We start from the raw sequence: 16,763 nt of genomic DNA, 5'->3' as shown, positions 1-16,763 counted from the left end.
GGAAGACTAATAACAAGAGAGTATGCTATTGTAGCTAAGGAAAGCCTTCTTTATACCAGAAACTATGGCCAGACATCTGTAGAAGTCTGTGGGTGGACGACCTCGTTAAGTAATAAATACTTTTGACCTTTGTGTAACTTTGCTGACCTCTTTACATGTTTCCGGATTTCAATCAGTTCTGAAAAGCCGTTGAAGGAGTTTATATTTGTTTGCACTGTAATCACAAGCAAATGTTTGTGTATGTAAGTCTATGTTTGAGAAAGAAAGTGAAGATATAAATTGTGTGTGCTGTGAGCGCGAGTATGTCGGCGAGTTATATGTAAATGTTGCTTTGTGGAAATATTACAAACCTGAATTAAATTTTCAGTGCCCCAAAAATGACAGTGTTCGTCCCCTGAAATATTTCCTTGACTTAATATTTCCTTGTCTTTGTATATTTTCCAGTACTTATCCTCCTACATATATCGCGAGCACTTGTCTAAGATCTTTTCTGTTCGTATGTGTGTGTGTTTGCGTGTGTGTTCGCGTGACTACATGCGGTTTTGTGCTTTAGAAAATTACAGGCTCGATGTTTACAGGAGTTAGACGAATACATCAGATGTGGTTGTGTGTGTATTTGAAACAAAAGTAATACAATAATTTTGGCTACACTTCTTTAACGGAAAATGCAACTTCCCATTCTTGGTTTTGATCTCAAGCGAGGCAAGCCATCGTCGAGGTCCGTGTGTAAGGACACAGTTTGTTACAGTTTGTTGAAATTTAATAGAGCATGGAGAAGCTGCGGACTTTTCTTCTCTTTGCTTTTGTGTTTTCTACTCTGAAACAGACACTCCATGCAAACAATAACTGTAAGTACACAAATCACGTGACTGTTGACCTTAAGGTTAATTGGAGCAGGGATTCCATTTACATCAATGTATGCAACGCCCAAATCGCGATATTCTTTTTTATGACCAGCAGTTAATGAGATGTTTCTGTACAAATATGTTTGAAGTGTTTTTGTATTTTCATCACAGCGAGGTTTGTTTAAAATATGAAATATCCTCGTCAAGGCGATGTTACCAGTCATTATCTATTTCCGTTTGTGTAAATCGCGCAGAGGTTGGTTCAAGTGGGAAAACACCCCATATAAATTAGTTAGCGCCATTATTATTTAATTATCATCAACCTTTGTCTTTTTGAAGGTATTGAGCCTAAGTTCCTCAATCAGCAGAATGACTTCTTTGTGCGCAAGTCAATCAGGACATCAACATCACATTTGCTTTAGACTGGGTTCACTGCTCACTTTCCACAAGTGAACATTTAGTGAAAGTTGTAGCCAACAACAGCAGTCACGGTGATGTAGAGTGCAGACTATCAGTAAATAAAAGCACTTGCCGTGTCTCGGATAACACACCTGGGTGTTCATGTATGTCACCGAGTGGCCCAGTCATCTTCACAGAGAGGTTCACTCGTGCTGCCAACATCACCTACGTTGCAATGGCACCGTGCAGATGAAGTTAAAGAAAAAACTGTAACTGTTCGAGTTTTCGAGGGTCGCCATCATTTGGTAAGAACCTGTATCCTGTTACAAAACTTTTAATTGTTACACAACATTCACAAAGGAAACGACGATCGGTCACTTACAGTGTAGTTTTTAATTAGATAACGGTCGCCGTTAGAGACATTTGCAATCATCTTTCTCGATGTTTATATTGTCAGGACGACAAGTTCCCGAAGACGATTCGCCTCCGGCTAGTTTTTCCCTCCCTGGACTTGTGAGTGGTTGCTGTACTTGCTGTCGTGGGATATTGGTCCTTCTTTTCTTCCTTCGTAAAAACGGTTTGTGCAACATATATTAATATCAATACAATATGCTATTTATCTGGGTGTGTTCCGCTTACTCAGTGTTTAATTTAGTTATTAATCCTTTTACTCTCACTCTTTATTTCTGTAACTTATTATTATTATTATTATTATTATTATTATTATTATTATTATTATTATTATTATTATTATTATTATTATTATTATTATTATTATTATTTACTCAGTAAGTCTTACTGTATTGTAGTGAACATGTCTTCTGTTTATTATTTGCGACTAATGGTCAGTGTTGTCGTTGCTTTATGTCTTGAAAACACATGTTGCAGAGTAGACTCAGTAAATACAGTTTTCATGTAATGTACAGGAAAGTTCAGACGAGGTTAACAATACTACATTCTGAAAACGAAATGTTATAGAATTTGCACATTTGTTTTTACTGAGTTCCTTGGATTATAGTCAAGGGAAGCGGTTACTTCAGGTCTCTACAGCAGAACGAGAGAAGACAGACCACAGGAGACTTTGTATCACAGAACAGAGCTGACGGCAAGTGTCACGTGACACAGTACGAAGACGTGTGGGATGCAGTGAACAGTCAGAGCATTGCAGGTGAACTGTCCTCTCTCACTAAAGTCAATCCTCAACATGTGAGACTGCTATTTTTCTTTTCAGACAAAGCCGATACATCTACGATTCAAATATATAATTTAACCAACCCTGAACTGTTTCGCTGTTGAAGTCGGTGGATGATGGAAGAGAGGCAGTTGAACATATTTGTACCCGTTACGTTTGTTCCACTTTGGGCGCCGTTTGATTAATTCACATCTTTCTTTGCTGGCCCGACTCATCATGACAAGTTACACAGGATAAATTATATATCTTATTTCACCTGTTGTTTTCTAAATACTGATGTTCATAGGCAGGTCTGTATGATTTCTTTTTCTCATAATTAAGGTGATAGCTGATAGGTCATTCTAGAATCCAGGTATTGTCCCAGCTTTCTAATTACTAGCTGTACTTGCCCCTATCTACTGGAAGCTTAACTAATTTTCGTCTTTTTACCTTACATAAACTATTACTGTTGTCTTAGTAAGGCCTCCGTACAGTATTAGCTTGTCTGCATGTGAATACAGATGTGCAATTTATAGATATTATATACTCATCTGCTGACTTTTCTTTTATTGTGACACCAGGGACTCGAGTAACAACGAAGTCGGAGACAAAGATCTACTCGAACAGTTAAAGGAAGAAGATTATTTTATATTTTCAATCCACTTATCTAGACAGTAGATTCTGAACGTTTGCTTTCATGTTTCTGGCAGAAATCCTTAGGATGTATTTATATTTTAGTGTAATAATCAATAGTAATAATCGGGTATGGAATAGTCTCTTTTATAATTTGTATGATTTCGGAAGTTGAGATACTCTAGTTGTGAATTTTACTGTAATCTAAGAATTGTTATTGTGCCTAGGTGACAACCATTGCAGAAAATGTATTTAAAGTTTGATGATTTATTCATAAAAACTGTAATAAGCTAAAGTTCTGATGAAAATTATTCTCCAACCAAGCTTCTGATAGCGCTGTCAATGATTCCCTTAACAAAGAAATGCTGGCAAACTGTGGTACTTTGTTAATATTTATTCTCGAGTGAAATACATGTATTATGATAATGCTTTTTGGACTATCATATAGAATTATATTAGTTTTCTTACCACCTGCCTACTGGTGTTGGCAATAAGCACAACTTACACTTCCGTAGCCTTGAAGCTTCATCCTTGTAACATTTTCTAGAATTGTAATGCCAGTCTCCTCTAGCAACAAATATTTTACATAAAATAATTGTGGTTTTTAAAGCAGGACTATTTCCTTTTACGTTTAAACTGAGAGTATACATTACTGTTGATGGCAGTTTATGAATGATTGATTTGTTCATTAAAGTTCATTGTTTGCTTCTTTTGACTTTTTGTGTCTTAGTTTACTAGCTGTGAAGATAAGGAAGTTAATTAATGGAAGTGTTTCACATTCAGATTATTATGTGAACAGTACTGTGAGCTGTGGACTACACCCATGGACAAGGAAACAAACAAACAATGAAGACGACATTGTGTGACTTGTCCACATCAAAATCAAGTTCCCAATGCCTCAAAGAGAACAGACACACACACAAACACATTTTTCTCTCATACTCTCTGATGACTGTGAACAAAGAGAAAGCAAGAGTTTGTTGTCATGCCTCTCAGGGTACTGTATTTTTTGCAGCTGCATGTGTGTACTATGGGTATCACAATGAGAAAGTAGGAAGCAGTGTATTCCTTAACTTATGTTTGGTCTTGAAATTTATCAGCATTAGTGGTGATGCTCTTCTGTCTTCTAGAAAGTTGTCCTACCCTTAACTATTTCTTGAACAAACAAGCGTAGAGCAAGAAATGTAGTAAGTGTGTGACTGAGGAAGAAAGCTTTGAGGAAATAAATGTAAGGGGAGAGAGAATAATGGAGGGAAAATGAAGGAGAGAGGATTGACGGAATAAAAATGAGCGATGTGGTTTTTCCTTTCCCCACTGCAGATTAACAGTCACTACAGGGTATAGGAATGAAGACACTATAGGTAGAATAAAGTTGCTGGCTGGCTGTGTGGCGTGTTCTCACTGTCAACAGTGAATAGTTGTTTTTTTCTACAAAACATCGTCCTCTGTTGTCGACACATCTTGTAGTAAGCCCTCTCCTAAGAATGGCTGGAAAGAATGTTTTTTCTGCTTTTCTGGGAAGTGATATCGGGTTAGGGTGGGTTTCCTGATATCAGGTGACTGTACCTTGTCTCTGATTGAGTGGAGATCACGGGTACAGGTACAGGACCAGAACTACACGGGACAAAGTTATTGCTAAAACAAACTTTTTCTCTCCTTTTTGCTCATCACTCGTCTTAATTCTCTTCTCATCTTCCAAGTATTTATTTTTACTTTCCTTTCTAATCCTGTCTCTTGTAAACCTTTTTCTCCTTCTTGTCTGTCGCACAGTTCCTGTGGGAAATAAAATGCGAGTAGTGCCCGTGTTCCTGTAAAGACTGACACACACGATGTGCAATGACAATATAACAGGTCAGAAGTAGTTGTGAGTATATTTTAAATACATTGCTTTAAGGTCGTTCAAAGGAAGTTTAGGTAAACTTTCACACGGAAACTGCAATCTTAATTTGTGTGTATGTCCTTGTTTTAGAATCAGTGTTTGTGATCTTTCTTGCCCAGTTGTTCACATTGTACAGATTCCTAAGATGCACAGAACCAGAGAGCATTGAAATGCTTACTTCTTTTTGTCTGCTTACGTTTGTTCTTTTTGCTCTGAAAGGAAAGACCCATGGTGGAGAGGAATACAACTGTAAGTAGAAACAAATCTCTAATTTATTGATACACTTGTTGTAATATCAGTTCTATGAAAAATGCACCCAGAGTGATGCGGTGCATTGTATGAAAAAAGCTGTATAATATGCTGTTTAATGTATGCCTGCTTGTTACTTCAATACACTCTAAATATTTTACTGTAAAACTCCGACATGGTTGGTCTTTCCGTTTTTTTTTTTACTTTTGAAAGGTGCTGACATCAGGTTCCTCAATCAGCATGACGATGTTATCTATCTCAACGTCAACGATTATATCAACATTACTTTTGCTATAGACTGGGTTAACTGTTCATTTCCTACGAGCGGACGGTTTCTCAAGTAGTAGCTAAGACCACCGAGCAGCCAGAAGACAAATGCAAAATACTCCTGATCAAAGGCACCTGCAATGTCTCGGATACCTCACCTGTGCTTCTGTATGACCTCCGATGGCCCAATCACATTCTACAAGAGAATCACCAAGCCTGTCAACATGACATATGAGTGGCTATGGTACCATGGAGATGAAGCCAAAGTAAAAAGCTGTAACTGTTCACATTCTTGATGTGCCGCTTGAAGTGGTGACATGTTGCGGTAGGTACCTGTACTTCATACTCAGATTTTACAAACCAATCCTTACCCACATGATCAGTCTCCTGTTATCTTTATAGTATAAGAAACAACACAGTTCCTTTCAAGCATCTTCTTTGCTTATTGCTACATTCTACTGTTTCAGATACTGAGGACGACTCGCCCCGTCCTGGCGTTGTTGTTGCTGTTGTTGTGGGTACTTGCTGTGTTCTTGCTGTCGTCGCCTTAGTCATCATTCTTTTCATTCGTAAAAAGGGTAATAGTTTATCTCATAACATAAGTGTTTGTAATTTATCCCACTCATTAAAGCATTTGTTCCTTGTATATAGTATTAAGTACATGTTGTGTAGTGACTAAGGGCTTGTACTACATTAGCACTTGTCACTGCAGTCTGTTATTGTATTTATATGTGGTATAAGAGTTAATTCATAGAGCACACTAGTGTGATGATTGTGTGGTAAAGTATGTATTTTGTGCTTTGAATAAAATAATATATCTCTGTTACAAAACAAATAATTATAAGAGAAGTGTTAAAAAGAAATTATTGAAAGCTTTACCCATAAAGACCTTGCGGCGACAGTGATGACTACTCAAACGCCTTCTCTGTGTCACTTGGCCTCCCCTGATTTCTTCTTTGTCTTCTTGTCTTATCTTTTCATTCAGAAACAGATCAGCACCTTTCTTAATGTAGAACACGACATTTTACATTTTGAAGAGTTGTTTTTTAATTCATTGGACTGTAGTTATGAGAACCAAGAACCCGTCCCCTCAAAAAGAGAAGACGACTCAGCTTTCTCGAGTGTCTCCACCACAGAACGAAAATGGAAAAATGTCTGTTCACTTGGCACAGTACGAAGATGTGTGCGATGCAACACATTCTCAGAATAATGCAGGTGAAATTTAATGCTGAACTATTTGTTTACCTTTACTACTTGATGTTATAAGCTATGTTATCTCTTTCTCTTGGAAGGTTGCTTCATGTGGGAATTATAGTTTTCACTTTTTTTAAAAAATATTAGAATCTCTTTTTGTCTGTAAATGTCAACTGAAATATTTCCTCTTGATTTTGATACCAGGAAGCCGTGTGACCTATAGTGCACCCACAGCCGATCAGACTCAGTCGGAGACACACATTTACTCAAATGTTGGAGAGGAGTGCCAGGAGGAACTTTATACTGAATTAACGATTTGAATTCACGCGTTGAATACATTTTACTCAAAGGGAGGAGAGGAGTTTGGAACTTATCTTTCGTGTTTAGTATGTGTCATTAAAACAGCCATACAGAATTGCAAGGCCTTCACGAAAGGTTTTTGTTACACTTATCTTGTACCTCTCTTCTGCTCAATGTTTTGTGAGGCTTAATTTAATTTTAAAAAGCAGTAACATTCTATGGTATGTATTGTATGAAACAAAATAAATGTAAAAAAAGCAGTAACATTCTTCATCAAGACGAATGGATTACTTCTCAAATTAAAGTTCAATGTTTTATTATTCTACTCCCTAGTTTTTAAATGGTAGCCTGGGGTGTGGCACAACTCTGTTGCTAGGTTACCGGAAGCTTTTCGCTGTCACTGTATACACAGGGAAAGTGATGATGGTCAGATGCTGTGGACAACACTCATAAAATGCAGCAGTCAGACAGGAGACACACTTGTGTAAATGGCTTTTCTGTACAGAGAAATTCAGAATATAGACCTCACGTGCACACGCGCACACACGCACACACAGGTACATGCAAGCTCTCTCTTTCTCTCTCTTTCACACAATGTGTTTTGTTCAGTGTAATTAGATAGTCTTCTACGTCTAGGCCTGGAGCCTCGCAATAAAGATTAAATATCAGTTTTGTGCTCTGGAGTTGGGCTTTGGGATGCATGCGTATGCGAGTTAGTGTGTGTGTTCGTGAAGGAAACATCCTTAAGTGAAATTGTGAGAATGACATATTATTTTTATCTACTCATCGCTGATGTCTTATCGTCTCTACGGATGACATGACAGGTGGTAGCAGACGGTAACTGTAACTACCATAAATGTGGAGGCTGATGAGAGCTGCCGTAAGACTTTATGTCTAACTATTAATTGTAGAGGATGTCCCGCAAAGTGCTTCCAGATCACAACATTGTAATCCACGTCCTTCTGATAATAACATTTTAATGTCGAGTAGAAGATACACATATTCGAAAGTAAGTCTGTGAAAATACATTTGAGTCATGTGGTTTTCGGTTTACACTTTACAGTTTATTCGTTATGCTATTGTTGAATGTGGTGAATTAATTGACCATTATTTTGTTTGCTTTCCCTGTGTATCAAAAATGTCTCTGGCTGTTTTTACAGTTTTGACTGCCTGCCTAACTTTATATTTCCTTAACTGAACACTTCCTTCTTGTTACAGAGTGGACTGTGTGTGCGTCCTTCATTGTTTATAGCGAACGCATGTGCGCACGACTTTGTCTTGAGGAACAACGACACGCGCGTGGAGATGTTTGGTTGCTTGAGAATTATCTTCTGGAAGCACTATAAAATAATGACTGCTACATACATATTTCTGAAAAGGATGTAAAGACATTTAGAAATCTGAATAGGTGACATTTAAACCAGTTTTTTCCTTGACCAACCTTTTCTTTGGAGGGTCACGTGACTCTGACAGCTGGATGGCTTGCACAGCGCCAAGCAGTGCTGACCTCAGGTTCACATCATGCAGACTGCTTACTTGTTATCGTCTCATTGCTGTTGTGCTTTTTACGCTGAAATGGACACAGCATGCGACAACTCAACATCATTGTAAGTATTTACAGTAGATGTAGCTCGTATTTTTTTTTTACTTTGGGGTTTTAAAAGGAAACATTTCATTTGTGCTGTTCTGCTAAAACCTACACAGCTGGAGTTTGTATTAGTATACAGAGGGGCGGTCCTCTAGCTCAGTGGTTTTCAAAGTATTTCGGACCGCGGACCACCTTACTTAAGTAAAAAAATATGGCGGACAACCGAGTCCTAAAAATCACTCTGTATATGAATTTCAAATTTAAATTGCCGCATTTGTTTCATTGCAATTCAAAACTAAATGTCGTTCCCACTTTAAACAATCACTTTGCTGACGTCTCGGTCAGGCTGTCCTTTTCCGATCTCGTTCTCGTTTTTTTTTTTATGCACATGGCATCTGTTTACAGGTTTGATTGCCCTGACGTGATATCGTCTTAGTTGCTGGATCGCTGTAAAATACCATTACCCCACCCTAAAAATATAGAGAATGTAATCATATTTACATGGCATTTATGTTGCATTTATATGTCTTCAACTTGCGGGGTCATTTTGTGACTATAATCAATTCTACTCAAGACCCATTGCAAGTTTCTCTGTCCACGATGCAATTCGTCAATCGTAACTAGAGCTCGGAGTGTAATCAGCTGTTATGTTTGTTTATTTGAAACAGGTGTGGACATCAGGTTCCTCAATCACCAGAATGATGTCATTCATTCCATCGTCAATCATTACATCAACATCACGTTTGCTGTAGACTGGGTGAACTGTTCACTGTCCACGAGATGGAGGCTTAATCAAAGTTGTAGCCAACATCAGTGGACATGATGTTGACGAGTGCAAACTGCCAGTGACCAGAAATATGTGTAATGTTTCTGACAACACCCCGTGTGTCTGTTTGTCCCCTGCTGGACCAATCATCTTCAGAAAGAGGATGGCAAAGGCTGGCAACATGACCTACTTGTGGCTTCATCAAGGGAAGGTGATGAAAGAAAGGGTTTTAATTGTTTCTTCAGACAGTAAGTATCCACACTCCTACACGACAACCTCATTCAAATTCTATTCCCGAGTTCAAGATTTAAATTTTGTTACATGTCTTTAGCATCTTATCTCTCTCGTCAATGTGTATCTCAGACCCAGATCCTGATGGTGAAGCCTTCGTGCCTGCAGTGAACTCCACTCACGACCCTCTCTATCGTCAAGTTTTGATGGGCGGCGTTATCGCTTGTTCTGTTATTGTCGTCGTCAGCATCATTGGTGGTGTCATCGTCTGTTACAGACTAGGTAAGAGGACTACGTTAACACTTGTGAAATAAACATGTGTTAATGTTTACAAATTGAACACTAGAATGCAGTGTCTATATTTCTGTTCTTTTGTAGCTTTTCTAATGTAATATTTAAAGTAATGTGCTCGTGTTACAGTCGGCATAGCAAGCTAAGGGTTAATACTGATTTGTTTTATTTGTATTTGTATCATGTATTGTATTTATGTCTGTAAAATTGTGTCCTGTTGCTAGTCATTTTTTGTCGCGGCAAGGACGTATGGAAACAAATTCGTTAACAAGGAAATATTAAACTGTTAAACAGTTGGTAGACAGGAAATCCGTCTAGCAGTCGTTACTGAATACTAACATGAAATGTTTTAATGTGTAAAATACAGTAACATGCAACATACTAAAATGACAGAATTTATATTAAAGCTATTTATATTATCTCATAAAACAAGCTAGCTTTATGAAATTTGCAGCAAATTTAATTACAATTTTTTGTTACAGTTATAATTATTTTTAGGATCGAGAAATCATATTAAGAAAAGTTAAAACTTCGCTGAAGAATTAAATGTGAAAAGATGACAAGAGTCTGCGACACAATGCTGTAGGAACTCGAATGACTTTTTAAAATGAGGATGCCAGTGGTTTGGTCTTTATCGTCTTCATCTCAAAACATTGCTATTATTATATTTATAGCTGTGACTACATCTCTGTTTGTTAATCACTGTATTTTAAGTTAAAAGAGGTTGTTAAATCATTGTGTTGTTTATAATTGGAATAGGTATGATCCGTCGGCGTCCACAAGCAGGAGGGCGTCGCCAGAACTCGGCGAAAGGTTTTTTGACTGATGGATGGGAGTCAGACAGACCGCAGTCTGAGGGACTGTATGACGACCTGTACTGCTCAACAAAACTCTAATAGCAATACAAGTAATTTTTTGTAAGTTTATCTGAAGTATTAAGAACTAAAAACTAAATATAAACTTTATATGGTCTCATTATTGTAATTGTCCCTGCAATAAATATTAGAGAGCACAGAAATATTTGCATTCAACTGACTAGTTTTAAATTGTCGGTTCGAAATGAAATTTTAGTCATCGATGCAAACGCGTGTTTTTTCGAGGAATTGGTGACTAAACAAGACATGCACTGAAGAAGGAGAAATAGAAGTATAACTAAAACCAGTAGATAAATGTAAACAGCTATAACACAGAATGTGCAGGCCCATCCTATAACAGCCAATGGTAAGACAAAGATTCAAAACGACATACGCAGAAAAGGGTTGATTTATTTATATATAGATATATGTTATCTATGCATAGTTAAATATAATCATTAGATGATTATGAGACAGCGACGACTAGGATAAGAATAATTATGAGCTGGTGTAGATACTGATGATAGCGACCTGAGAAACTGTTGGTATGAAGATTCCACGACGGACACCTCAAGTAAACAATCGTCTTCCCATTCTTTGTCTTCTTGATAGCGTGAAGAGTCAGTAGTGGCTTCAGTGGATTCCTTCCTTCATTGCATCCTGAGACTAGCGAGGTGTTTATCGTGACCAGTCACGTGGCCAGAACTGATGGAGGGCAGCAGACGCGAACTGACGCCGGCAGGACAGTCTTCATCCTGCCTGAGAATGGTGTGGCTCATCGGCATCAGTCACGTGTTGTAGCACGCGAGCGATGACGTTTGTCTCGATGCCTGACTTGAACTGTGATTTAGAGTGATCTGAGATTTCCTAGTCTTATGTTGTTCAAGAGATCACCCCAGCTGACAAGAAATTGTTTATTTACATATTTCATCGATTGATTGTTTTCCTAGTTTGATGTTTGACCGCGTGTGTACTTGTCTGTTGTGTTCTTGTCTGTCAATAAACACAAAATTTACACAGAGTAGTTTCTTGCAAGAATGGAGTAACACTGTGGATACTTTTTGTCAATGGCTTTTCTATAACATTACTGTCAATACTAATACCTATTACCAGTCCATATAAAAAATTTGTCGCCTCTATGGTTGTCTAATAGCTGCAAGGACAGCACAGACTTCTGTCGCCTACACATTGAGATGTTCGAAACATAAGCTACACTCTTAACATGCACTTGATTTAGGTTGTGTACAGCTTGTCTAAAAACATATTTATATATTATTGTTGTTGTTAGTAAATACTTATTTGATAGTAGTGAAACAAGCTAATGATAATCTAGAAGAAAAAAAAAATCAAAACAACTACGGGACTCGTTTTCCGAAAGCGCGTTTTGTTTTCAGGTTTCCACAGGAACCTTGACAAAATTATATGAGAACGGTTCTTGTTGCTACCACTACACTAGTTCAACCACTACTTAAACTACTAGCTGGACTTATGTCATGTATCTCGAAATGTAAGTGTAAAAGAGAACGCACGTGTTTGTAACAAACTAAAAACATAACCTTTACACATGATCACTGTCATGTGGTTACTTAAATGGGGAAGTAACAATCGCCCTAATGAGGGTCCAGGGTGGCTTGTTACATGCTGCAACAATCACTGATCGTTCGTGCTTGTATGTGTGCGTGTGTGTGTGTGATATTTATAAATGTCGATTGTCCTACTGTGTCCCACTGACAGTGCACACATCTGGGCATTCAGAGGCTACATGGGGACTTGATGACACAGGAGGAAATAAATATTTCCTTTCAAAAATATTTATTAACAGACGACGCGCAGTCATCAGGAACATTAACTATGATAATGAGCAGTAAGCAGATCATTGGTATTCACCTCGTACTGATCATTTTACTATCGTCCTTCGATGTCGTGGTGGCAGGCTGAAGCAGTTAATAGTTGTAAGTTCTTCACCACATAAAGAAATGTTTCTTATTGAAATCACCATTGCGGTATAGTGTATTTGATTCGAATTTGTTGCAGTAATATATCATGAAATGTAATACAAAAGGTTGAACTATTTTTTAACGTTGCAGATGTTTTCTTCGTGAATTTGTTTTACATGTGAATAACTAAAAAACAATTGATGCTTAGAAATATGTTTTGTTGGCTTTGTGGTTGTTATGAGTATACTTCAAAAGAGGCTTGTGAAAGTAAAATTATTCAACAAAGTGATAAAAGGTGAAGTTGGACGTGCAGGAAATGACCAGGCTGTTGTCTTTGCCAGGTGCCGATCTGGAGTTTGTGAACCAAAGGAGTGACACCATTCATGCGACTGTCAATCGTTCGATCAACGTGACGTTTAAAGTTGTTTGGAAAAACTGTTTATCAGTTGCCGGTAATATTCTGATCAAAATATCGACGAATTGTGATGCCTACCCTACCGAGGAGTGCAAGCTGACTCTCAATGTAAATCATTGTAATGTTTCCACCTCGTCATATGCGTGCTACTGTGTGACCTCTGCTGGTCCAGTGATCTTCAGCAAGACCTTCACCCACGTCACCAACGTGACGTACACGTGGAGCTTGGAGTCTGGTGTCAAGGACAGATCAATAGTTTTCATCGTCACCAATTATAGTAATTATGGTAATAATCTCCACATTTTATTCTTAATTAATCTATACTTACATACATACCTAAACTTTATCAGCTTTTCTCTCTTTTAAGTCTTATTTATATTTTTTCATTTCTTTCAAAGTGGTTAAAGAATAATCCTATCACCTATGAGCTTAAATTTGTTCAGTTAGAAGGACGAAGTCAAATATAATAATCTTGTTACTTGGCATTGTTCGCCTTAATTAATTATTTTTTTCCCCTTCAAGATGTTTACCATTCTCGCGCTCATCTCTTTGAATGATTGCTGGCCGGTGTCAATGGTGCCAACAGTCTCTATGTCCTGATGAACTGACGTAAAATGCTGAGTAGATTAATGACATTCTTCATCCTTCTAATAACTTTCACTATTTTCTCTCTGCATATATATTTAATCCTCGAACTGAAGACACCTCAGAGGACGGTGCAGTGAACACTACACACCACCAGGGCCATCAAACAGCTTTAATCGGCGGAGTTGTCGCTGGTTCTGCAATTTTTGTCTTTGGTGGCATCATCGCCGGCATTATCGCCTGCTGCCGACAAAGTAAACTTTTCTTCTAGTCTTCTTTCTGTTTATCTAACTGCCTTACCTGAGAACTTCAAGAGTCCGTTGTAAGAAGGCCATTTTCTCCGATATATTCAAGTGCTGTTTGACATTGGATGGAAACAAGGATAAGGAACTATTACCGAATAGCTAAATGTACCACATTAAACAAAACACGAAGCACCATTAATTTTATTTAAATAAAGTGTTTTGTGGTGTAATTTCAAACTAAGACCAGATTTCTATGTCTACATGTCTGCAAGAACATGTGAACAAACATTTCACTCTAAGAAACGCGATACGTGGACAAATTGAGAAAGAGAGACAAACCCAATTATAAGGGAATGTATGTCTTTCAGCCTGCATAATAAGTCAGAATGTAATTTAAAAACACAATAGCTGATAACTCACAGATATCATTTAAGATAAGATATTTAACTTTTTCCACTTCTTTGTTTCTTAATATTGTATTCACAGCCATGAAAAGTCAGACAGCTCGGCCTTCCAAACAAACAGAGAGGAGACCACAGGGCTATGAGTCGTCCTCACAGAAACGCTTAGATTCGCTGGGGCCTCAGTCAGAGGTCTATGAAGAATTATTTGAACTACCAGAATAATGCAAGTAATCCTTTGTTTTCATTGTTTTATTTCTCTTTGAAACGTGTGCACACCCATAAACTGACTTGGGACATGCTATTGCTTTAGTGACAAAGCTTCACTTTGGATAGTAACTTCAGGTTAATGAAAAAAGAATATCAAATTGGTTTTAAACTAATAATTTGGTAGTCTAATATTCTGTGTAGACAGTCCACTGCTCAGCAGCCAGTTATATCATCTGGTTTGTTAAGGTTGAGTTAAATACAAATGTGTCAGGTGTCTTTCTGATTGTAAAAGAAACATTTTAATATGTTGATTAAATGGTGATGGTTGATGACTTGTCATCAGGGGGAGTACATCACATGGTGTCGACTATGCTGAGGCGATGCAGTTGACAATCTGTTCATTTTCATCGGACGATGTCCCACCAGGAGACACAATTTAGTATTTAGCTTTTAGCAGCTACATTACTTAGTCAATGTATCCTTTCCACAGTTTCTATTTCCATTTTAATTCTCATTTCTCTGTGCCCTATACTGACATACGACATCAGCTCCACATGCTATCAATACATTGTCATATTTTTAATTATTATTAGTTGATCTCTATTTTTTTGCGCTTTGTAAGCAAGACCAGGATCTTCCTTGTGTCCCAGTATTAATTACAGGATATTATTCAAATAAATGCTGTTTCGATTTCTGTTTATCTTTGTTTATCTATCCTTTCATATACAGTGAAAGTGTTGAAGGTCATGGCGACACGTTGCTTGATCACAACATAATGAACCGAATAGACATCTTGACAATTCTTCCATAAAAATATATTACATCGATTTGGCAATAAGAAAGATTAAGATTTAAATGTTATCAAGAATCTTCGCAAGCTAAGGGAGCTATAATTTCTTATTTAAAGATTGGAAACGAAAGATGTTTTTAACTTCTGAAAGAGAATAATATTGTTGTCACAAAACAGGAGCTGAATTTTGTAAAGCTTGTAATGCATGAAACAGTTGAAAAATAGTTGAAAGGCTAAGAAAAAGAGTGAGGGAAAGTGTCCATTACATATAACGATATGACAATAGAGACGAGAAGAAAACAAACACTCGTGACCAGTAACAGGAATAAACTTGTCTTTTTTGACCAAATAATTCAGTACAAGTAATTATAATCTTGTTTATTCCTGAGCAAATGCACGTTTCAGCAAAACATAAAGACGAAAAGACGAGAAAAGGAATGAATGGTTATCACATTGAACGAAAATATAACAGGAAAATGTCATAGGCACGGGCTAACATAATTACAGGCAAGTATTTAAATAAACTATTTTTGTCTTTAAAAGCAGGTTCTAACAAAATCTTTATTCATAGGCGAGCTTTTGTACAATCAGTCCACGTGAAAAGCAAGACATTGTTGTAAACATGTAGTCCTACTCAAAACAAATACACAACCATTTAGGTGACCTGTTGAAACAAACACTCTGTAAACAATCAAATGTCTAGAAAGAAGGGATGGACTGTGTGGGTCTCTCGTTTAGCCGACGACTGGCATCAGTGATGACAGCTAGAGACATGAGGAAGTAGAAGCTCTGAGGACAGACGAGATAACTCGTGTGGTGTAGCCCAGGACTAGCCAGTGGACGATGATAGCATCATCCCTTGTATCCTGTAACCTACACTCATTCACTCACTCTCACAGACTCCCACCCATTAACTCAGACACCCAGCCAGTCACCCACCCACCTACTCACTCACTGTTCCGTCATTGAGTTTGTTGGATGGTCAACAAGTCGTACAGACTGAGCTGAGGATAAAGATAATGAGGATAATGAGGATAAAGCATCCTGTATGTACGTGTGTGTGTGTGTCAGTAAGCAGACAAGAGCAAGTGTCTCTCTTTGTAAAAGAAGACAAACTGTGAATACAAGGCAAGTCAGCCATATTCTAATCTTTTTAACTCAAGAACCAAGAACAAATAAATAATAAATAAATAAAATACACTAATAAAGCACCGCTTCCTGTTCCTTACAGTTCTTACAGTTCTTACAATTTTTACAGCTCCACAAAACTATCAGAACCATCTCAACAGTAAAATCACTGTATGTGTGCATGTAAGCTGTAAGTGATGTCTGTGACCACGTGTCTAATTCTCTAGCTTCATGGCTCATATCAGCGTGGAAGTGAGAGGAGTACTGTAATTATTTCCTCTCACGTGTTTGTAAAGCGCGTGTGGAGCTGCCATATCACGTGACCTCTCACGGAGCAAAGAAGCTTTGTCCCGTCCACGGTCCGACCGTGGGTCAGTAAACTTGT

The 16,763-nt window shown here is 37.7% G+C and overlaps 1 protein-coding gene and 3 long non-coding RNA genes across 5 annotated transcripts; all 4 read left to right on the top strand.

Moving 5' to 3' along the window:
• Positions 1-1,707: 1,707 nt before the first annotated feature.
• On the top strand, positions 1,708-3,715 carry LOC112568469. Its single transcript, XR_003100105.1, has 3 exons — positions 1,708-1,821; positions 2,263-2,412; positions 2,997-3,715. It is a non-coding gene; the product is annotated as an uncharacterized LOC112568469 (long non-coding RNA).
• A 1,124-nt stretch (positions 3,716-4,839) lies between these two features.
• LOC112568382 lies at positions 4,840-7,590 on the top strand. Its single transcript, XR_003100075.1, has 5 exons — positions 4,840-5,176; positions 5,390-5,768; positions 5,911-6,021; positions 6,509-6,658; positions 6,842-7,590. It is a non-coding gene; the product is annotated as an uncharacterized LOC112568382 (long non-coding RNA).
• Positions 7,591-8,176: 586 nt separating this feature from the next.
• On the top strand, positions 8,177-11,666 carry LOC112568324. The gene is made up of 5 exons (XR_003100063.1): positions 8,177-8,544; positions 9,194-9,539; positions 9,655-9,804; positions 10,573-10,730; positions 11,280-11,666. It is a non-coding gene; the product is annotated as an uncharacterized LOC112568324 (long non-coding RNA).
• Positions 11,667-12,439: 773 nt separating this feature from the next.
• On the top strand, positions 12,440-15,154 carry LOC112568233. 2 transcript variants are annotated; one of them, XM_025245432.1, is made up of 5 exons: positions 12,440-12,619; positions 12,946-13,305; positions 13,721-13,858; positions 14,336-14,480; positions 14,804-15,154. In XM_025245432.1, exons 1-4 carry the CDS (start codon positions 12,586-12,588, stop codon positions 14,473-14,475), a joined length of 672 nt encoding a protein of 223 aa, XP_025101217.1. In that variant the 5' UTR covers positions 12,440-12,585; the 3' UTR covers positions 14,476-14,480; positions 14,804-15,154. The 2 variants fall into 2 exon arrangements, with proteins under 2 accessions (XP_025101217.1, XP_025101216.1); XM_025245431.1 differs by having other exon boundaries at positions 12,443-12,619; positions 14,336-14,476.
• The last annotated feature ends 1,609 nt before the right edge of the window (positions 15,155-16,763 follow it).

The sequence above is a fragment of the Pomacea canaliculata genome, linkage group LG7, assembly GCF_003073045.1.
Source record: "Pomacea canaliculata isolate SZHN2017 linkage group LG7, ASM307304v1, whole genome shotgun sequence".
Classification (NCBI taxonomy): Eukaryota; Metazoa; Mollusca; class Gastropoda; order Architaenioglossa; family Ampullariidae; genus Pomacea; species Pomacea canaliculata.
Note: the sequence above shows the minus strand (reverse complement) of the source record. Positions and strands in the feature narration are given on the sequence as shown.

What these genes read in the sequence shown, in the direction of transcription:
- LOC112568233 (XM_025245432.1), top strand. Translation starts at nt 12,586, where the DNA reads ATGTCGTGGTGGCAGGCTGAAGCAGTTAATAGTT. An exon ending in GGCTGAAGCAGTTAATAGTT is followed by an intron (nt 12,620 to 12,945) that starts GTAAGTTCTTCA and finishes TGTCTTTGCCAG; the next exon opens with GTGCCGATCTGGAGTTTGTG. An exon ending in CACCAATTATAGTAATTATG is followed by an intron (nt 13,306 to 13,720) that starts GTAATAATCTCC and finishes CTCGAACTGAAG; the next exon opens with ACACCTCAGAGGACGGTGCA.